General features: G+C 37.7%; 1 protein-coding gene across 1 annotated transcript in view; it reads left to right on the top strand.

Annotated features, from left to right (window-relative positions):
• CUNH14orf39 (chromosome unknown C14orf39 homolog) overlaps window positions 1-23,349 on the top strand; it is a 66,514-nt gene that overhangs the window by 16,832 nt on the left and 26,333 nt on the right. Inside the window, exons 5-10 of the mRNA XM_045900983.3 lie at window positions 8,327-8,514; window positions 8,610-8,652; window positions 11,142-11,262; window positions 12,184-12,275; window positions 14,122-14,255; window positions 14,945-15,021. Of these exons, the coding sequence (XP_045756939.1) occupies window positions 8,327-8,514; window positions 8,610-8,652; window positions 11,142-11,262; window positions 12,184-12,275; window positions 14,122-14,255; window positions 14,945-15,021 (655 nt within the window). The remainder of the gene's footprint in view (window positions 1-8,326; window positions 8,515-8,609; window positions 8,653-11,141; window positions 11,263-12,183; window positions 12,276-14,121; window positions 14,256-14,944; window positions 15,022-23,349) is intronic.

The raw sequence follows: 23,349 nt of genomic DNA, 5'->3' as shown, positions 1-23,349 counted from the left end.
GGGTTTGCAAAATATTTTAATCTTTTCAAAAAACCAACTCTTTGTTTCACTGATCTTTTTTCCATTGTCTTCCTTTTCTCTATTTTATTCATTTCTGTTCTAATTTTTCTTATTTGCTTCCTTCTGCCAACTTCAGGCTTAGATTGTTCTTCCTTTTCTAATTCCTTGAGGTATAAAGTTAGTTTGCTTATTTGAGGTCTTTCTTTTTTCTTAATGTAGGCATTTATTGCTATAAATTTCCCTTTTAAAACAACTTTTGCTGCATCCCCTAGATTTTGGTATATTGTGTTTTCATTTTCATTTGTCTCAACACACTTTTTTTTTAAAGATTTTATTTATTTATTTGACAGAAAGAGACACAGCGAGAGAGGGAACACAAGCAGGGGGAGTGGGAGAGGGAGAAACAGGCTTCCCACGGGGCAGGGAGCCCAATGTGGGTCTTGATCCCAGGACCCTGGGATCATGACCTGAGCCGAAGGCAGATGCTTAGTGACTGAGCCACCCAGGCACTCAAGATACTTTTGATTTCTTCTTTGACCCAGTGTTGTTCAGGAGTGTGTTGATTAATTTCCACATATTTGTGAATTTTTCATTTTCCTTTTGCTGTTGATTTCTAGTTCTATATCATTGTGGCCAGAAAAAGACCCTTGATATAATTTCAGTCTTCTTAAGTTTATTAAGGTGGCTTTGTGGCTCAAGATATGATCTCTACTGGAGAATATTCCATGTGTACTTAAGAGGAATGTATGTTCTTGTGTTGTTAGATGGAATGTTAGATTGAATGTTCTGTATAACGCTGTTAGGTCCATTTCATCTACAGTGTTATTCAGGTATGCTGTTTCCTTATTAATTTCTGTCTGGATAATCTTTCCAGTGTTGAAAGTGAGCTATTCAAGTCCTCTACCAGTATTGCTCTTTCTCCCTTCAGTTATGTTAATATTTGCTTCAGGTGGTTTAGTGTTGGGTTGTGCATATATTTGCAATTATTATATCTTCTTGGTGAGTTGACCTTTTTATCATTGTATAGAGACTTTTCTTTGTCTTTTCTGACTGATTTTGACTGAATGTCTATTTTGTCTGGCATAAGTATAACCACTTTTTCTCTCTTTTGGTTATCAATTGCATGAAATATCTTTTTCCATCTCTTCACTTTCAGCCTTTGTGTGTCCTTAAAGCTAAAGTGAGTTTCTTGTAGGTGGCATATTGTTGGGTCCTGTTTTTTAAATCCATTCAGCTCTGTATCTTTTGAATTTAGTCTATTTATGTTTAAAGTAATTATTTTTTTTAGAAGATGTATTTATTTATTTTAGAGAAAGAGATAGGGTGTGAGCATGAGAGTAGATGGGCAGAGGGAGAGGAAGAAAATCTTAGGCAGACTCCACGCCAAGCATGGAGCCCAATGTATGGCTTGATCCCACAACCCCGAGATCATGACCTGAACTGAAATCAAGAGTTGGGCACTCAACAAACTGAGCCACCTAGGTGCCCCTAAAGTAATTATTGATAAATAAGGACTTACTATTGCCATTTATTTGTTTTCTGAGTGTTTTAAAAATTCATTTGTTCCTGTCTTCCTCTCTTATTGTCTTCCTTTGTGATTTGTTTTTCATAGTGGTATACTTTAATTTCTTCCTCTTTATCTTTGTGTATCTGCTATAGGTTTTTTTCTCTGTGGTTACCATGAGGTTAACATAAAACATTTACAAATACACTATTTTAAGCTGATACAACTTACCTTCAATTGCATATAAAAACTCTACACTTTTACGTCCTCCTCCTCAGATTTTATGCTATTTATGTCATACTTTACATCTTTTTTTTTAAGGGTGGGAGTTTTATACGTGTTTGCTTTATTTATTTATTTTAAAGTTCCCTTTATTTGTTTAATACATTTTTTTAAAGTAATGTCTACCCCCAACATGGGGCTCAAACTCATGATCCCAAGATCCCAAGATCCCAAGATCAAGAATCAGACACTCCACTAACTGAGCCAGCCACGTGCCCCACTTTACATCTTTTATACTGTGTATCCACTAACAAGTTAATGTAGCTGTATCTATTTTTTAATGTTTTTTTTTTTTAAGGATTTTATTCATTAATTTAGCAGAGAGATAGAGAGTACAAGCAGGCAGAGGGAAAGGGAGAAGTAGGCTCTCTGCAGAGCAGGGAGCCTGACGTGGGGTTTGATCTGAGAACTCTGGGAGCATGACCTGAGCTGAAGGCAGATGCATAACCGACTGAGCCACCCAGGTGCCCCTAGGATTTTTGTTTGGTTCTTTTTTATGGTTTTTATTTCTTTATTAAACTTCTTATTTTGTTTATGCATTGTTTTCTTGATTTCATTTAGTTGTCTGTGTTCTCTTGCAATTTATTGAGTTTCTTGAAAATGATTATTTGAATTCTTTGGAAGGCAAATAGTAGGTCTCTATTCCTTTGGGGTTAGTTACTAAAGCTTTATTAGTTTCCTTTGCTGGTTTCATATTTGCCTGGTTCTTTGTGATCTGTGTAGCCTTGCATTAGTGTCTTTGCTATTGAATGAACAAACATCTCTTTTAGTGTTTACAGATTGGTTTTGGTAGGTAAAAACCTTCTCCTGTTGGTTTCTTAGACTGATGGGATTACTTCTAGAATTGCAGTCATGCTGGGTTAGGGTTGGTTTTGAGGCTGTCACTTTGTCTACATTGGGATCTGTGGTTGGTGTGGTTGTTATGAGGGGCTCAGGCAGGTATGATCCTTCTGGTCCCTGGGTGCTTGAGAATGCTTCCTGTACTTCATTCAGTTAGATAGCACTGGGACAAAGGTCCGCTTCAGGTTCCACAGTTGGTCCTCAGTCAGCAGGCCTATTACCAAGTGTGTTGACTGGTGTGGCTCCCACTTAGGAACCTGGTAGAGCTACTGCCTAGTCACAGGATGGATCTGTGGGTGGTCAGGACTGGCCCTAGACTGTGGCCAGGAGGGGCTGGAACTGAGCCTCTGAGATGTTTCAGATTCTACAATCTTGAGGTCTGTAGTCCTGGCTCTGAAGGTACAGATAAGCATGTCTTCCACCAGTTCCCTGGGTGGGCTGGAGTACTCCCTGACTGTAGCTGGAGGGACTGGAGCCAAGTATAGGGCCCTTTTAGGATCTATAGGGGTACATATAGGAGTACCTATTTTTGGGTTCCAGGGCTGGCAGTTCTGCTGATGGTTTTTGGCTGTGAGAGACATAGAACCAAGTATATGGCATTTTAGAATCTACTAGGGTGCAGATAGGAGTGTCTTCCACTGGGAACTCCCACTGAGGGCAGTACTGCTGACAAACTATGGCTGTGAGGGGGTTGGAACCAAGGATAAGGCCCTTTCAGGATCTTCAGGGACACAGACAGGAGTATCTCCTGCTGGGTCCCTGTGTGAGCAGGACTCTTTGGTGACTGTGGCTGCGATGGGCTAGAGCCCAGTTAGAGGGCCCTTTTAGAATCTATAGTCTGAATGAGTTTGCCAGTCTAACCTCCAGGGGCTCCTATACTGCAGATATAGGGACTGGAGCTGGTTCAGGGTCACTTCAGGGTCCATAGCTGAACTAAGGTATGTATATCTATTACCTGACAAACGGGTGGGCATGACTCTTTCTGGGTCCTTTGGTGTATGGTGCTAGTAACAGACCCAAAGCCAAATGGGGTTGTAGCTGAGTTCTCAGGGGGTACTGAACTGTTTACAGGTCTATAGCCAGGACCAGTTAGTGAGTAAGCCACCAGGATGTGAGCCTGCCTTCTCAAAATGACTCTCCTCAGTCTTGGACTACACCAGGATTTCACAGTTTTCTACCTGGATCCCAAAGCTCCCACAAACACACTTTTGTCCATGGATGGATGCTAAATTATTATTTTTGATGGGGCAATACACATGAGGGATATTTTATTCTGTCATCTTGCTGACATCATGCCAATTTTTATATTTTAATTAAAAACACACATACAAAATCTAGATTCCAGTACCCTTTATATTTAAAGATGGGTCTTAAGAGGAGAAGGTGGAGACTAAAGTAATAGATTTGGACTTCACTGGCATTTGAAATCATGGAAATAGATAAGATTGCCCAGGGAAATATATAGAGCAAAAAGAAGAGAAAGCTAGGGTACACTATCATCCAAGGAATAGGCAGATGGTGGAATTGGTGAAAGAGACTGTTACTTTGTCATTTTTAGACCTTGCTTCAACCTAAAAAGGATTTGAAATAATTTGTATAATACCACAGTGTTAAAAGAAAACTAAATATAAAAATCAAGGCTATAGGGATGTAAGGATAATGTAGGAAGATGAAGCCTTTGATTAGGATAGAAATTCTTATTACATGGTCTTGCACATTTGTTAAATACAGGTACAGATTAGGCTTTGGAATTCCTAGTAGTAGTCAAGTCATTGTGGAAATGTGATCAGTTTGAGATTCAGACTATTCATTTAAAAAACAGTTCAATTGTTCAAAAGCAGCCCTAACAGGGTCCTCCCTGAGTTTTGGGGAGGTGAGTTCCTAGAGAACAGGACTTTGCATGAGGGCAGACTGGGCAGGAGATGCTGTGGACCCCACTCTTGGGGAGTGTTCTGAGAGATGCCTCCTTAGCCAGAGCTTGGAACAGACTCAGAGCCGGCAAAGTGAGTTCAATGGCTGAGGTGAGGTGAGGTATCCTACCTCATAACCCAATTCAGACTACTTTCCTCTGTCCTCTCTGAAAAAAAGAAATAAAGGAAGAAAGAAGGGAGGGGAAGAAGGGAGGAAGGAAGGAAGGAGTGAGGAGCCCAGTTCTGTTGTTTAGGATAAGCAGAGGTTTTTCCTGGTAATGAGATTTGAGAGAAATTTCTCCCCTGAGTTCCCATAAAAGGGGAATTATGCAGTGTGGTAGTCAGTTATCTTCAGTGGCCTCCCCAAAATAAACACAATATATATATTACTTCTTTTTAAAACATCTTTCAATGCAAGCCATGGCTATAAAACATTATTAAAATGTTTCTATGAGGGGCTAAAACAAAGCAGTTTAAATATGTACCTCTCTAATAGTGTTTGTTGTGGATGACTTCTTTTAGGCAGCCAAAGATATTAAAGTGAAAATAGGTCTTTCTTAAACCAACCACATAGGTTGATTGAATTGACTCAATACCAGATATGTATAAAAGAAAAGACTCCATTTGCTGGTATCATGGGTACTGAAGGAAATAGAGGTACCAGCTTCTTGTTTCTCCTAATCTTCCATTCTAGACATTCATGAAGACTAGTATTGTTGGCAACAGATGAGATAGGTTAAGCTGGTCTCTGCTAAAGTCCCTCTGTGGAGTATATAAGAAATGTGGTATGCTAATTTCATCTGAAACTGGTGACTCAGACTTAGTTTTCTAAGTATTTCCCTCTTCCCTGGACCATTTCCCCAAGAACTGAGAGATTAATTAACAAATGTGCATTTAGAGGAATAAGAGTTTGTTTTGGGCTCAACTCCTTTATTTTGCAAAAGGGGACAGAGTTTAGAATATTAAATTAAAACATTCAGAAGATTCAGATCTGCTGACCAGTACAATACTGTTATCCTTAGTTTTTTTTTTCAGTATAAAAGCATTTGTGAAAACTGTTCTTGTTTTCTCATCTGCTAAGATGAGATAATCATTTTAGTATCTTTAAATAAATTTCCCCATATAGTATGTCTTGATTTAGAAAATTTACAGAATTCTGAGGAACGTAAGGACTATATATTTTTAGAAAATTTTCAATGAATATTATTTCTTGAAACTAAGTATTTGATAAGAATTGGGTAAAAAGAGGATCTAAAAATATATTTCCTATAATGAACCTGGATTGAACATTTTCACTGTTGTAGATTAGAATTGGCAGACTTTTTATTTTTTAAAGATTTTATTTATTTATATGACAGAGAGACACAGCGAGAGAAGGAACACAAACAGGGGGAGTGGGAGAGGGAGAAGCAGGCTTCCCGTAGAGCAGGGAGCCCGATGTGGGGCTTGATCCCAGGACCCTGGGACCATGTCCTGAGCTGAAGGCAGACACTTAACGACTGAGCCACCCAGGCGCCCCAGACTTTTTTTTTTATTAAGGGCCAGATAGTAAATATTTTAGGCTTTATGGGTTATACAGTCTCTGCCGATACTCAACCCTGCTGTTGTAATGCAAGAACAACTTTAGACACCATATAAATGAATGACTGTGGTCTAATAAAACTTTATTTATGGATATTATAGCTTGAATTTCATATAATTTTAATGTCATGAGATATTATTATTTTGACTTTTCAATAATTTTAAAATGCAAAAATTATTCTTAGCTCACGGGCCATACAAAAACAGGTGGCAGGTTAAATTTGGCCCATAGGTTAACAAAAGTCAAATGAGAAGGAAGAGTTAATATCCTTTTGCAAGAATCAACTGTCCACTAAAGACTTGTGCCCAAAGAGATGACGATCCACCTCTACCTGAGTTGGACTGGAGGAGCTCCTCCAAACAGTGCTGAAATTTTCTTCATAAAATAGTTACGGAGTATATAAGAATGATTGTGGGGGCACCTGGGTGGCTCAGTTGGTTAAGCATCTGCCTTCGGCTCAGGTCATCATCTCAGGGTCCTAGGATCGAGCCCTACATCGGGCTCCCTGCTCGGCGGGAAGCCTGCTTCTCCCTCTCCTACTCCCCCCGCTTGTGTTCCCTCTCTCGCTGTCTCTCTCTCTGTGTCAAATAAATTAAAAAAAAAAAAAAAAAGAATGATGGTGAGCCCAGAGTTCTAACACATAAAACATGACTTCTTATCAAAATGTCAGCTTAGAGAGTTGAAAATTTAAAAAGCAGAGTTATAGAGGTAGGTGAACTGGGGAGAGTAGAAACTGAAAGCCTCAGTGAGGATAAAGATCAGGAAGTCATTGGAAGAACCAGGTTCTCATTGTAGTTTTGATTTGTGTTTCCCTGATGACGAGTGATGTTGAGCATCTTTTCATGTATCTGGTGGTCATCTGTATATCTTCTTTAGAAAAATGTCTGTTCATGTGTTCTGCCCATTTTTAATTGGATTATTCATTTTTGGGTGTTGAGTTTTATAAGTTCTTTATATATTTTGGATTCTAACCCTTTATCAGATATGTCATTTGCAAATATCTTCTTCCATTCCGTAGGTTGCCTTTTAGTTTTGTTGTTTCCTTCATTGTGCAGAAGCTTTTTATCTTTTTATTTTGATGAAGTCCCAAATATCAACAACAGAAACAGCAGGTGTTGGCAAGGATGTGGAGAAAGGGGAACCCTCCTGCACTGTTGGTAGAAATGTAAGCTGGTGCAGCTACCCTGGAAAACAGTATGGAGGCTCCTCAGAAAGTTAAAAATAGAACTCCCCTGTGATCCAGCAATTGAACTACTAGGTATTTACTCAAAGAGTACAAAAATGCTAATTCAAAGGGATACATGCACCCCAATGTTTATAGCAGCATTTTCTACAATAGCCAAATTATGGAAACAGCCCAAGTATCCATCAACTGATGAATGGATAAAGAAGATGTGGTACCTATATACAATGGAATATTACTCAGCCATAAAAAGGAAATCTTGCCATTTGCAATGACATCGATGGAGCTAGAGAGTATTATGCTAAGCGAAGAAAATCAGAGAAAGACAAATACCATATGACTTCACTTATATGTGGAATTTAAGAAACAAATGAACAAAGGGGGATAAAAGAGTGAGGGAGGCAAACCAAGAAACAGACTCTTAACTATAGAGAACAAACTGTTGGCTTCCAGAGGGGAGAGAGGTGAGAGTATGGGTTAAATAGGTGATTTAACCCATAGGTTAGGAGGATTAAGGAGTCCACTTGTTGTGAGGAGCACTGGGTGATGAATGAAATCACTATATTGTACACCTGAAACTAGTATCACACTGTATGTTAACTAACTGGAATCTAAATAAAAACTTAAAAAAAAAACCCCTAGGTTCTGCAGTATCAATTAGGATGAGAAATAAAAAGAGATCACTGAATTAGACAATTAGATCATTGGTGACCTTGGGAAGGGCAGTTTCATTTCCTTTTTTTTGGTGGGGGGAAAGGGCAAGTTTCTTTGGAATGGTGGGAGTAAAAGTTAAATTGGAGAGGATTAAGGAATGAATAACTCAGGTAGTGAAGCGAAAGAGGAAAGAGTTGAAAAGTGATGGAGTAAAGGAAAATTTGAAAGGCAGAGAGTATTGAGGGAAACAGGGATAAGTTGGCATTTGACTTGCCTTTTATGTTTAACTTGTTAGACTTTAACAGGTGACACTTAGAAAGTTTTTAGATATATTCTTGTTATATTGACATCATTTCTTTTAATTTTAACAGAAAAATGTACCATGGTTATATATGTCAGTATAAGGATGTTTTGAAGCAATATCAGTTAAAATACTCAGAAACACCCCTTTCACATGAATATTATGAGAAGAAAAGAGAACATGAAGAAATTCAAAATAGAGTGTTGGCAAGTACTGAACAACTAAAAATGAATGAAACTATCTTTATGGAATTTCTAGGTATTAATATTTTTGTTATATGTTGTTTAAATAATGGTATCTATTTATAATGAAAAGAATAATGAATCAAACTAAAATATGATTTTGTTTTTCAGTGCCTGCTCCTTTTCCATCACTTGCTAAATGGACATTACATATGTATCCACAAAATATTTCTACCTAGAATTTTTATTATACATATTGTTTTTGTATTTTAATTGTTATTATGATTCCCTGGTAAGAAACAAATTGATTTGGGGTTTTTTTTGTTTGTTTAATTAAAAAAACCAGCAGTTACTTTAAAGATCTTTTGGTGATGAAGAGACTGTTTCCAACCCTCTGCCTCAGAGCAGAGAGATCGCAGCCTGAAGGAAGGGAAAAATGAAGGGGACATCAGAGGGAGAGATGAACCATGAGAGACTATGGCCTCTGAGAAACAAACTGAGGGTTTTAGAGGGGAGGGGGGGATGGTTAGCCCAGTGATGGGTATTAAGGAGCGCACATACTGCATGGAGCACTGGGTGTTATACGAAAACAATGAATCGTGGATCACCACATCAAAAACTAATGATGTATGGTGACTAACATAATAAAATAACATTAAAAAAATTAAAAATTAAAAAATTAAAAAAAGGTCATTTGGGATTAGTTTTCATATATGTGCATGTGATGAGAAGCAAGCAATTTTAATGAGAATAAAGTGGTATATGTGTTGACTTTAAGTGGTGTATCTTAGCAACCAAACCAATGAAAAAGTCATCTTGCTCTGTCTTACCAAAGAAAGAGTTCCAGTTAAATCAGGATGGAAGGTGGTGGGGAGGTGAGTCACAATTATCTACTCATCTACAGAAATTCATTGGGTACCTACCTTGTGCCAGGTAATCCTTGAGAAGTTACAGAGCTTTTTGCAAGGAGCTCACAGTTTAGTAGGGGAGACAGACATGTAAACAATTAATTCTAATACAGTGGCATTGTATTAGATGATTAAGTAATTCTTAATTGGTCTAAGTCTCATCTGTTTGTCCAGGAGATCTTCCCTGATGATGAACTTAGAACTTTAATCCTCTTCCAACCTCTACAATCCTTCATATGCTTTCCTATCAGATTATAACTCCACTGTTTATACTAAATCTTCTTTATCCCTGCATTCTACCTTACTTCATTCTGCTTCATCCTAAATCATCCTTTTAACTCCTTTGCTGCTTGCTCTCTTCATGTTTAGGTTTTAGTTTATTCTGTTTTTAGTTGTTTATTTCCTGCCTATCTGTGTTGTAACTTCTCAGTGGGAAGAGGCAGAGGTTGGTTGATGCACGAGGTATAGCAGAAATTTAGGAAGTTTGATGTAGGAAGGGATGAGATACAAGATTATGTGAGAAACAAGAAGAGGTGATGGAGGTAGGGAAAATTGAAGATTAAGATTTAAATGTCTATATCTAAAAATTTTAATTGATACTTACTTTTATAACAATATAGCATCATAAATAATGTTCATCTGAAATTTTATGTTCTAGCATATATATTATGTATTTTAAGGCAGAGTAGGAATTATTCTGTCTTAAGTAGACAGATTTTCTCTGGAGTTCTTGTTCACTACTACTATTCTATTAATTTTTAAGTTCTCCTAAATGGTTTGTAGAGTAACTTAGGAAATTGTAGTAGTTAATAACTATGCAGGATGTCTGTTAACAGCTGAGAAATTCTGTACTTGAAATTGGGTATATGGGTGCCTGGGTGGCTCAGTCATTAAGCGGCTGCCTTTGGCTCAGGTCATGATCCCAGGGTCCTTGGATCGAGCCCCATGTCAGGCTCCCTGCTCAGTGGGGAGCCTGCTTCTCCCTCTCCCGCTGCTTGTGTTTCCTCTCTCACTGTCTCTCTCTCTCTGTCAAATAAAATCTTAAAAAAAATCTTTGAAATTGGGTATAAATCTAGTTCAAGCAGAAAGCCCAGATAGAAGATCTAGTTGTCTTCTGAGTCCTGCAGGCTGCACTGATGAAACTTACAGAGCAAGAAAAGGGAAATTAGGTGGATTTAATTAAATAATTAATATTTTTTAAAGATTTACTTATCTATTTATTCTTGGGGGTGAGGTTCAGAGGGAGAGAGAGAATCCCAAGCAGACGCTCTGCTGAGCGCAGAGCCCTCCTGTGGGGCTTGATCCCATGGCCCTGAGACCACAACCTGAGCCAAAATCAAGATTCAGACACCCAGCTGATTGAGCCACCCAGGCACCCTGGTTGGATTTTTAAATGTCTTTGGAACAAATAAACAATGGAAACACAAGAAGTTAAATTTGGACCTGAATTGATTATGTATTATTAGTCATGCCAAATGACATGATGAACTTGGGTAAAAAAACAAAAGCAAAAAACTATGTGAACTATTTAAGTAAAAGAAAAAATTCTAACATTTTTTGGATGAAAAGTTTTTAAGCTCAATGTATAACATAGGTAAGCAATAAATTATCTTTGTCAGTTTGCCAAATGTTTATATTAGTTTTACCTCTATTTTCAGATACTGTTATTAATATTGCTTATTGTTTATATGGAACATATATAAAGTTACATAATATTAACTATTTCTTTCTGATAATGGTACATATATTACAAATGTAAAATTTACTTGCATAACATAGTTCCTTAACATAAAAGGGCTAACGTGAGATGTAAAACACAAGATATTCTTAAACATGCCAGCAATTATTCCAAAAGTTCATCTGAATTGAAGGAAGAAGTAGATGAAGTGGAAATAGAAATTAATTATTTAAACCAGGTATATATTTTGTAATATGTTTCTATAAATGTACTAATGTATAAGTATAATGCTATGTTAACTGACGGTCTTAGAAGAGCTATTTCTAAAGAGCCTAAATATGGAGAAAGACTTAAGAAAATTTATTTACCTCAGATTACCTTTGGAGCCAATATGTGTTTTAGGTACTGAGCATATTTAGTTATGAGTTTTAGGGGATAGTTTTTCTTTGGCAGCTGAAAAAAGATGAATAAAGTAAAAGATATAGCTTAATAACAGGAACTTAAAGGCACTAAAAGGGCTACAACAGTGTTGTCAAAAAAGAGAACAAGACAGTAAATTGTTTAAAGAATTTAATCTTGAAAATCTATGGCTGTAATCTGTATAGAACTAGTCTAGAACTAGTTTAGCCTTTAAGATTGATGGTGCATGATATTTTCTTGAATACACTTTTACTGTCCTCTACTGAAATGGCTTTCATTGACTGAAAACCCATCAAAGTTATTTCCAAATTCTGAGAAAAAAATTGAACAGCTAATTTTCTGAATTTTTTGAAAGTTGTGTTAAATATATTAACCATTCATAGGCATAAGGTTCCAAATAACAATAAAATCGTTTTAATAATAACACAGTAGATGCTACTTCCTTTAAACTATATGGTAACTATGTCTATATATAGGGAATTGATATCTACTTTGCTTCTGAACTTTTTAAAAAAGAAGAGGTTTGCTAATGGAGTTGTAAGGAAAAGTTAAAGGAGTATGATTTATTGTTAATTTTGACCCGGTTTTAGCAACTTTCACTAAAAGATAGCTGATGCCACAAAAACATAAATCCTGTGATTATATAGAAAAACTCATATTCATTAGTTAAGATGAAGCATATGTTCCTTAATGCTTCACAGATAATTATTTTGTTTTGCTTTGTCATTTTTCTTTTTAGCAGATTGCAAGACTCCATGAAACTAAGAATCTTGCAGAAACTCTGGAAGAAAAAAATAAAAATATAGAAAAGATAAAGGAATTGAAAGAAAGGTATAGGTAAACTTTATTTTTTATAAAGATTTTATTTAGTTAGAGAGCATGCACGAGTGGGGGGGAGGGACACAGGGAGAAGGAGACAATTTCAAGCAGACTACACACTGAGCATGGAGCTGAACCTGTGGCTCCATCTCATGATCCTGAGATCATGACCTGAGCCAAGATCAAGAGTTGGATGGGCAACTGACCAAGCCACCCAGACACCCCTAGGTAAACTTTAAAATGGGATTTTATGTCAGTAGTTATTCTGCATCTAAGCATTTGATTCTGTATTCTGTGTTCTTTTTAAAAAATATTTTATTTATTTATTTGACAGGGAGATAGCGAGAGCAGGAACACAAGCAGGGGGAGTGGGAGAGGGAGAAGCAGGCTTCCCGCGGAGCAAGGAGCCCGATGGAGGGCTTGATCCCAGGACTCTGGGATCATGACCTGAGCTGAAGGCAGACGCTTAACGACAGCCACCCAGGCGCCCCGCTATATTCTATATTCTATCCCAAGCCACCAATATTCATATATTCATATGTATATCTATATACATTTTTATGCAGGCTATTTTCTGCTTATTCTTGAAAAATATTGATTTTACCCTTAAATATTATAGATTAATATTCAAATATGCTTGTTATTTAGTAAGGCCAAGGATAATGTGTAGAGAGAAATAAGATAGCAGTAGCACATTTGCTCTCTTATAGCCTGTCATTGTACATTTCATCCAGTTTTTAATGATGGATCACTAGTAGGAGTAAAACAGAGGAACAGTTGTGGGAACAGCATTGTATTTACCTTTTTATCACCCCTGTCACCAGCTTGACCAGTTCTTATTTTGCCACAGAGAGTGAAGATGAGTCAAAATGCTGCTGAATCTGTGGCCTTGTCTTTCATCCTAATGGTGCTAAAAGAGACATCAGTGGTGGAGGCATTTTAAAAAAGATTGATTTTGTCTGTTATTGTGTGACAGAAAAATAGGTGTATCACTGTTGCTGTTTCTGATAAAATTTCTACCTTTTCTCTTTCTGCCTGTACCTTTTTAAACTCTTCTTAAATTTGTCTCATTAGGCTCCATTGCTCTTGTCCTGATTTTTCAACACATTCCTCTCCCAAGTTAATTTCTCAGACCCACTTCCTTGGATCTGTTATTTCCTTGATCCCCCAACCCCCACCTATTTCTCACAACCATAATTTGTCTTTAATTCTGTGAAGAAATTGATTAGAATTTCACTTCATTGACAACATTTTAATACTGTAAAAATCCTCTACATTGAGAGGAACTTATGTAACTGTTAGTCATTTTTACTCAATGTCTATTTTGATAGTTATTATAAATGATGCCATTATTTAAATTATTTAACTATCAATAATTAAAATTACTTTTTTAATTTAGGAAAAATTCAATGAGTTTTTTTCTTCCAGTAAAAAACTTAAAAGACATATTTATGATTATAATATTGCTTTAGTGATTTCTGGATTCATACTAGCTGATTTGTTTCTGAATAGTTATTTTTAAAGTTTGAAGTACTCTGAAATCTACAGCACGCCATTTGTGGATAAAGCTTTGGTTTAAATGTTTTTGACATGTTTAGAAATTTTTTTAAAATGATTATGTTTTAAAAATGAGAGTGTGGTATACTGAGAAGGGTACTAGACTTAATCAGGAAAAGTGTGTTTTAGCTGTGATGCCAGTAAGTAATTTAATAATATTGGGCAGATCTGTTAAATTTTGGAACTCAGTTTTACTGTATGCAAAATGAGTTTAAACTATATAGCCTATAAATATCTCTTCTAGCCTTATTTATACATTACTTTTTTGCTTACTAAATATTTAATGTAATTCACTCTTTAGACTTTTTGAAAAAGATGAACAACCTGCACTTATATTGAATAAAACCCCTCAAAACAGTCAATTATTTCTTCCATATGAATCTCAGAAATTAGACAGACTAATGAAGATGCATTCTTCAGAACCAAGAGTTATAGGTACAGTATCTGTTAATTATTTAAAAACTTAGTTTTCTCTGCAAACACATAGAAGAAATAGAAGCAATTTTGTTATCATTTGGGGTAAGCAAGAACAGACAATACTAGAGACCAGTAGACTCAGGAAAGTACCACTTTCTTTCTGAAAGCAAGCAAGATATGCCTCTTCTCTGTTTTTTTCTTTGAGAGAGAAATCACTCACAAGATATTATAAGAAGTGTTCTGGTCTGGTTGCACAGCTGTCAGAGGAGGATGAATAATAATACATTTTTCATTTGAGGAGTTGTGTTATCAATATGTATAATTAAAGTGGGTAGCAGACTTGTGTTAATATTTGTGACTTAGTCACTAAGATCATGTTTCATTCAATGAATCTGCAGATTAGATTAACTACATTGTATTAGTTTAACCCCATTAGCTGTTCTTTTTCTTCCAGTCTTCTTTGGGTTCCTTATTATAAAGATGTAATTTTGTAAGCTGGTTTTCATTTTACATTCATGCTTATTGTAATAACTGTTATATAGTGAGGAATTAAGAGTTATGTAGAAATTTCATATTTCTATATTTTAATTTAAATTAAATATTCATGTAACTTAATTTTTTAAATTACAAGGTTAGGTTGAATGTTGGGCATAATATTTGATTCTATCTCTGGAATTCATTTGAAGTTGTACAATTTAATAACCTAGATAAAAAAGAAGAAAGTTCCATGAAGCAGGCAAAGCTTGCCAATATTGACTTTAGACAGAAAGAAAACAACATGCAGGTAGGCATTTGTTTTTTAATAGTATAAATTAAATATTTGCTTGCATTAAATGAGATAGTGAATGTACTGCATTTAGAACATGGGTTTGTGTGTGTGTATGTGTTATAAATATATTAACTCAGCCATTACTACAACCTCAAGATCTAAAAATCTTAAAAGAATTTCAGTATGGCAGCCTGAACATATACTGTAGCCTTCTCACTCTTAAAAATAGGAAAGATATTTAAAAATATCAAGCCCAGTGGCACCTGGGTGGCTCAGTGGGTTAAGTGCTGACTTTTGATTTTGGCTCAGGTCATGAATTTGGCTCAGGTCATGATTTCAGGGCTGTGAGATTGAGCCCTGCATTGGGCTCTGTGCTGGACATGGAGCCTGCTTAAGATTCTCTCTCTTGGGGTAGAGAGGATTTGAAAAAAGATGGCGGAGGAGTAGGGGTCCCTATTCCAACTGGTCCCTGGAATTGAGCTGGATACCTACCAGATCACTCTGAGCACCCACGAATTCAGCCTGAGATGTAAGAAGATGGATCTGGATCTCTACAAACAAGAGATCGCAGGTGGTTGGTTTCGAGGTACAAAGCGGGAGCTGTGATTCAGGGGGCAGATACCAGAGGATAAACGGCAGGAGGAGGGAGCCTGGCCATGGGGATCCTACACCGCTGGTGATCAATAGCCTACCGCGCTGGGGACGGGGCACAGACTCGCAGACCAGTAGCGGCAGGGAAAGGACTTTAGACGGAAACCGGAGTGGCAGGGCCAGGCCTGCGAACTGGGGGCAGCTGGCGGTTCTAGAAGCACAAAAGGCAGAAATGTGCCCCGACCTGGACGCAAGACTGGGAGCGCTGTGGAGGGGCGCACAACCCAGGACGCTGCAGTTTATAGCAGCAGGGACAGAAATGGAGACTGTGGCCTGGAGAGCTCACTGAAGAACAGACTGCAATCTCTCCGCTCTGAGGCAGAGGGTTGGAAACGGTCTCTTTTTGCTCTCCCAGAAGAGACGTGGAAAGCTGCCAGGGAAAACTGCAAGAGAACAAAAGCCACAAAAAACTGGTTCCCACTGAGCCCATCCCCTGCTACAGGGGGGCAGGGCAACTCTGCCCAAACAGGGTTGCCTGAGTAACAGCGTGCCAGGCCCCTTCCCCAGAAGACAGGCTGGGAAAACAAAAGGCCAGCAACCCTAAGGTCCCTAGAAAACAGGTGCATCTTGCTTGGGTTCTGGTCAATAATTTGGACTCTATACATTCCCTCAACCACCCATCAACAGAATGACTAGGAAGAGGAACCCCCCAAATAGGAAAGACTCCAAGATTATGATTTATGCCACAGATTTACAAATGGATGCAGATACAACCAAGATGTTGGAGATGGAATTCAGGCTAGCAATTGTGAAGACAATAACTAGAATGGAGAAATCAATTAATGGCAATGTAGAGTCTCTAAGGGCAGAAATGAAAGCTGAATTGGCAGAATTTAAAAATGCTATCAATGAGATCCAATCTAATCTAGATAATCTAACAGCTAGGGTAAGTGAGGCAGAAGAATGAATTAGTGACCTGGAAGACAATTTAATAGATAAAAAGGGAAAAGAGGAGGCCAGGGAAAACAACTCCAAATCCGTGAAAATAGAATCAGAGAAATAAGCGACACCATGAAGCGTTCCAATGTCAGAATTACTGGAATCCCGGAGGGATTAGAGAGAGAGGACTAGAAGATATATTTGAGCAAATCGTAGCTGAGAACTTACCTAATCTGGGGAATGAAACAAACATTCGTGTCCTAGAGGCAGAAAGGACCCCTCCCAAGATCAAGGAAAACAGGCCAACACCCCGGCATGTAATAGTAAAACTTCCAAATCTTAGAACCAAGGAAACCATCTTAAGGGCAGTTAGGGGGAAGAGATTCCTTACGTACAGAGGGAGGAACATCAGAATAACGTCAGACCTATCCACAGAGACCTGGCAAGCCAGAAGGGGCTGAAAGACATATTCAGGGTACTAAACGAGAAGAACATGCAGCCAAGAATACTTTATCTGGCAAGGCTTTCATTTAAAATGAACGGAGAGATGCAGAGCTTCCAAGACCCGCAGAACCAGAAAGAATATGTGACCACTAAGCTGGCCCTGTAAGAAATATTAAAGAGGGGTTCTATAAAAGGAGAAAGACCCCAAAAGTGATATACAATAGAAATTTACAGGGACAATCTATAAAAACAAGGTCTTCACAGGCAATATGATGACAATTAATTCATATCTTTCAATATCTTTCAATAATTCATATCTTTCAATATCATTCATAATCTTTCAACAGGGTTGCAGATTGGATAAAAAGACAGGACCCATCCATATGCTGCCTACAAGAGACTCATTTTGAAGCTAAAGATACATCCAGACTGAAAGTGAAGGGATGGAGATCCATCTTCCATGCCAGCGGACCTCAAAAGAAAGCTGGGGTAGCAATTCTTATATCAGACAAATTAGATTTTAAACTAAAGTCTGTAATTAGAGACACAGAAGGACACTATATCATTCTTTTTTTTTTTTTAAAGATTTTATTTATTTATTTATTTGACAGAGAGAGACACAGCGAGAGAGGGAACACAAGCAGGGGGAGTGGGAGAGGGAGAAGCAGGCTTCTCGCAGAGCAGGGAGCCTGATGCAGGGCTCAATCCCAGGACTCTGGGATCGTGACCTGAGCTGAAGGCAGACGCTTAATGACTGAGCCACCCAGGCGCCCCGACACTATATCATTCTTAAAGGGTCTATCAACAAGAAGATCTAACAATTGTAAATATCTATGCCCCTAACATGGGAGCAGCCATCTACATAAGCCAACTGTTAACCAAAATAAAGCGTCATATTGATAACAATACGTTAATTGTAGAGACCTCAATACTCCACTCTCAGCAATAGACAGATCATCTAAGCAGAAAATCAACAAAGAAACAAGAGCTTTGAATGACACACTGGACCAAATGAACCTCATAGATATTTACAGAACATTTCACCCTAAAACAACAGAATATTCATTTTTCTTGAGTGCACAGGGAACTTTCTCCAGAATAGACCACATACTGGGTTACAAATCAGGTCTCAACCGATACCAAAAGATTGAGATTATTCCCTGCATATTCTCAGACCACAGTGCTCTAAAACTGGAACTCAATCATAAGAAAAAATTTGGCAAAAATTCAAACACTTGGAAGCTAAAGACCACTCTGCTCAAGAATGTTTGGGTCAACCAGGAAATCAAAGAAGAACTTAAACAATTCATGGAAACTAATGAGAATGAAAACACATCGGTCCAAAACCTATGGGATACTGCAAAGGCAGTCCTAAGGGGGAAATACATAGCCAACCAAGCCTCACTCAAAAAATAGAAAAATCCTGAATTCACCAACTAACTTTAAAGAACTAGAGAAAAAGCAACAAATGATGCCTAAGCCATGCATTAGAAGAGAAATAATTAAGATTAGAACAGAGATCAATGAATTAGAAACCAGAAACACAGTAGATCAGATCAATGAAACTAGAAGCTGGTTCTTTGAAGGAATTAATAAGATCGATAAACCACTGGCCGGACTTATCCAAAAGGAAAGAGAAAGGACCCAAATTAATAAAATTATGAATGAAAGGGGAGAGATCACAACTAACACCAAGGAAATAGAAACAGTTCTTAGAAATTATCATCAACAACTCTATGCCAATAAACTGAACAATCTGGATGAAATGGATGCCTTCCTGGAAACCTGGAAGCTGCCAAGACTGAAACAGGAAGAAATTGACAACCTGAATAGGCCAATAACCAGTAACGAGATTGAAGCAGTGATCAAAAACCTCCCAAAAAACAAGAGTCCAAGGCCTGATGGATTCCCTGGGGAATTCTACCAAACATTCAAAGAAGAAATATTACCTATTCTACTGAAGCTGTTTCAAAAAATAGAAACAGAAGGAAAACTTCCAAACTCATTCTATGAGGCCAGCATTACCTTAATCCCCAAACCAGGCAAAGACCCCATCAAATAGGAGAATTTCAGACTGATATCCCTGATGAATATGGATTCCAAAATCCTCAACAAAATCCTAGCTCATAGGATCCAACAATACATTAAAAGGATCATCCACCACGACCAAGTGGGATTTATCCCCGGGATGCAAGGGCGGTTCAACATTCGCAAATCATTGTGATAGAACACATTAATAAGAGGAGGGAGAAGAACCATATGGTCTTCTCAATTGATGCAGAAAAAGCATTTGACAAAATACAATATCCTTTCCTGATTAAAACTCTCCAGAGTATAGGATAGAGGGAACATTCCTCAAGTTCATAAAATCCATCTATGAAAAACACACAGTGAATATCATCCTTAATGGGGAAAAGCTGAGAGCCTTTCCCTTAAGATCAGGAACATGTCAAGGATGCCCACTCTCACCACTGTTGTTCACATAATACTAGAAGTCCTAGCAACAGCAATCAGACAACAAAAAGAAATAAAAGGTATTCAAATTGGCAAAGAAGAAGTCAAACTCTCTCTCTTCGCAGATGACATGATACTTTATGTGGAAAACCCAAAAGATTCCACCCCCAAGTTACTAGAACTCATACAGCAGTTCAGTATGTGGCAGGATACAAAATCAATGCACAGAAATCAGTTGCTTTCTTATACACTAACAATGCAACTGTAGAAAGAGAAATTAGAGAAACGATTCCATTTACAATAGCACCAAAAACCATAAAATACCTCGGAATAAACCTAACCAAAGAGGTAAAGGATCTATACTCTAGGAACTACAGAACACTCATGAAAGAAATTGAAGAAGACACAAAAAGATGGAAAAACATTCCATGCTCCTGGATCAGAAGAATAAACATTGTTAAAATGTCTATGCTACCCAGAGCAATCTATACCTTCAGTGCCATCCTGATCAAAATTCCAATGACATTTTTCAAAGTGCTGGAACAAACAATCCTAAAATTTGTATGGAATCAGAAAAGACCCCAAATCGCCAAGGAAATCTTGAAAAAGAAAAACAAAGCTGGGGGCATCACGTTGCCTGATTTCAAGCTATATTACAAAGCTGTGATCACCAAGACAGCATGGTACTGGCACAAAAACAGACATATAGACCAATGGAACAGAATAGAGAACCCAGGTATGGACCCTCAACTCTATGGTCAAATAATCTTTGACAAAGCAGGAAAAAACATGCAATGGAAAAAAGACAGTCTCTTCAATAAATGGTGCTGGGAAAATTGGACAGCCACATGCAGAAGAATGAAACTCGACCATTCTCTACCACCATACACAAAGATAAACTCAAAATGGATGAAAGACCTAATGTGAGACAGGAATCCATCCAAACCCTAGAGGAGAACATAGGCAGTAACTTTTTTTACATTGGCCACAGCAACTTCTTTCAAGATACATCTCCAAAAGCTAGTGAAACAAAAGCAAAAATGAACTTTTGGGACTTCATCAAGATAAAAAGCTTCTGCACCGCAAAGGAAACAGTCAACAAAACAAAGAGGCAACCCACGGAATGAGAGAAGATATTTGCAAATGACACTACAGATAAAGGGCTGGTATCCAAGATCTATAAAGGACTTCTCAAACTCAACACCCAAAAAACAAATAATCAAGTCAAAAAGTGGGCAGAAGATATGAAAAGACACTTCTCTGAAGAAGACATACAAATGACTAACAGACACATGAAAAAATGTTCATCATTAGCCATCAGGGAAATTCAAATCAAAACCACATTGAGATGCTACCTTAAACCAGTTAGAATGGCAAAAATGGACAAGGAAAGAAGCAACAAATGTTGGAGAGGTTGTGGAGAAAGGGGAACCCTCTTACACTGTTGGTGGGAATGCAAGTTGGTACAGCCACTTTGGAAAACAGTGTGGAGGTGCCTCAAAAATTTAAAAATAGAGCTACCCTATGACCCAGCAATTGCACTCCTGGGTATTTACCCCAAAGACACAGATGTAGCGAAAAGAAGGGCCATATGCACCCCAATGTTCATAGCAGCAATGTCCGCAATAGCCAAACTGGGGAAAGAGCTGAGATGCCCTTCAACAGATGAATGGACAAAGAAGACATGGTCCATATATACAATGGAATATCGCTCAGCCATCAGAAAAGATGAATACCCAACTTTTACATCAACATGGATGGGACTGGAGGAGATTATGCTAAGTGAAATAAGTCAAGCAGAGAAAGTCAATTATCCTATGGTTTCACTTATTTGTGGAACATAAGGAATAGCATGGAGGATATTAGGAGAAGGAAGGGAAAAATGGGGAGGGGGAATTGGAGGGAGAGATGAACCATGAGAGACTCTGGACTCTGAGAAACAAACAGGGTTTTAGAGGGGAGGTGGGAGGGGGGATTGGTTAGCCTGGTGATGGGTATTAAGGAGGGCACGTACTGCATGGAGCACTGGGTGTTATACGAAAACAATGGATTGTGGATCACCACATCAAAAACTAATGATGTATGGTGACTAACATAACCTAATAAAATAAAATAAAATAAATTAAAAAAAGATTCTCTCCCTCTGCCCCTCCCCAATGCTTGCATGCACACACACACACTCAAAAACAAACAAACAAACAAACAAACAAACCAAGCCCTGTATCCAGTAGACCAAAAACATATTTCTGAAGGAGGAAACAGGATTGGATTGAAGAGGGAAATTGTGGCCCATGACTTGCATAGAATACTCTTGGAGAAGGTATAGGTGTGAGGATAATAAATAGGGTAATTGGTTGGGTTACTTCAGTGGAAGTTAGTTAATATCAGTTCATCTCATATCCCCTCTGCCTTTGGGCAGTCATCAGCAATGGGATGACTGTCTCCAGGCGGAAGCAGTAAGTATGGGATCTTGGGTTAGAGAGATAGATGGTACTCCAGGGGGTTCATGATGCTCATGAAAAACAAGGAACATACCACTCAGAAAGCTAGTTTATGGTGTGGCACATCTCCATCTTCCCCCATTCTTCCTGAAAATAGTCCATAGGGAAATTCTCAATGAAAAATATGATTGTCTTTCATTAATTCATAATTAATACATACTGACAGATGTAGTGGTAACCAAAGTAATTAGTGAAACTTATTAATTCTGAATATGTATTAATTACAAAAATTTTAAAATCTAGTACTAAAATTTCAGATGAGATCAATATGGGTTGAAGGTGGGAAGATAAATGAAGGAAAAAAAGTTTACCCAAATTCTTTCTTTTTGTTTGGGGATGGAGGTAGAGGAAGAAATGAATACTGATTTACTTATATATTGTTGGAAAAATGTGAATTCATGCATGTGCATTAAACATGTAAGGGTAACCAACATAAATAAAATGAAGTGTGTAAGTTTTAAAATAGTAGAAGAAAAAAGATGAAACAGAAAACTTAATCAGTCCAACAAAAGGCAGGAATGGAAGGGTGGATAAAATAGCTAGAACACATTATAAATAGAAAATAAATAAGATGCCATAAATTGTTCCAAACAAATCTATAATCAGAAATGTGACAGAGGTGCTTCTGTGGAATATATATACAAATATAGCCATATACTTTTTTTTCCTCTTCCAAGTTTTAAAATTCCAGTTAGTTAACATACAGTGTAATATTAGTTTCTTTCAGGTGTAGGATTTAGTGATTCATCACTTACATACAACACCCAGTGCTCATCACAATAAGTGCCCTCCTTAATACCTATCACCCATTTAACCCATTCCCCTGCCCACCTTCCCTCCAGCAACCCTCAGTTTGTCCTCTATAGTTTATAAAGAGTCTGTTTTATGGTTTGCCTCTCTTTTTTCCCCCCAATGTTCATCTGTTTTTCTCTTAAATTCCACATATGAGTGAAATCATATGGTATTTGTCTTTCTCTATTTCACTTAGCATAATACTCTCTAGCTCCATCCACGTCATTGCAAATAGCAAGATTTCATTCTTTTTTTTATAGCTGAGTAATACTCCATTTCTGTGTTTGTGTGTGTGTGTGTGTGTGTGTATGAATATCTATCTCCTTTATCCATTCATTAGTTGATGGACATTTGGGCTCTTTGCATTTGGCTATTGTTGATAATGCTGCTGTAAACAGAGAGGTGCATGTATCCCTTCGAATTAGTATTTTTTAAAAATATTTTATTTATTTATTTGACAGAGAGAGCACAAGCAGGGGGAGTGGCAGGCAGAGGCAGAGGGAGAAGCAGGCTCCCTGCAGAGCAGGGGGAGCCTGATGTGGGACTTGATCCCAGGACCCTGGGATTGTGACTGAGCCGAAGGCAGTCGCTTAACCAACTGAGCCACCCAGGTGCCCTTGAA

Source organism: Mirounga angustirostris, unplaced genomic scaffold, assembly GCF_029215605.1.
Source record: "Mirounga angustirostris isolate CCGP_5_RB_7025 unplaced genomic scaffold, mMirAng1.0.hap1 SCAF_9, whole genome shotgun sequence".
NCBI classification, from domain to species: Eukaryota; Metazoa; Chordata; class Mammalia; order Carnivora; family Phocidae; genus Mirounga; species Mirounga angustirostris.
The sequence above is the reverse complement of the archived record's forward strand: the minus strand, read 5'-3'. Positions and strand labels throughout refer to the sequence as shown.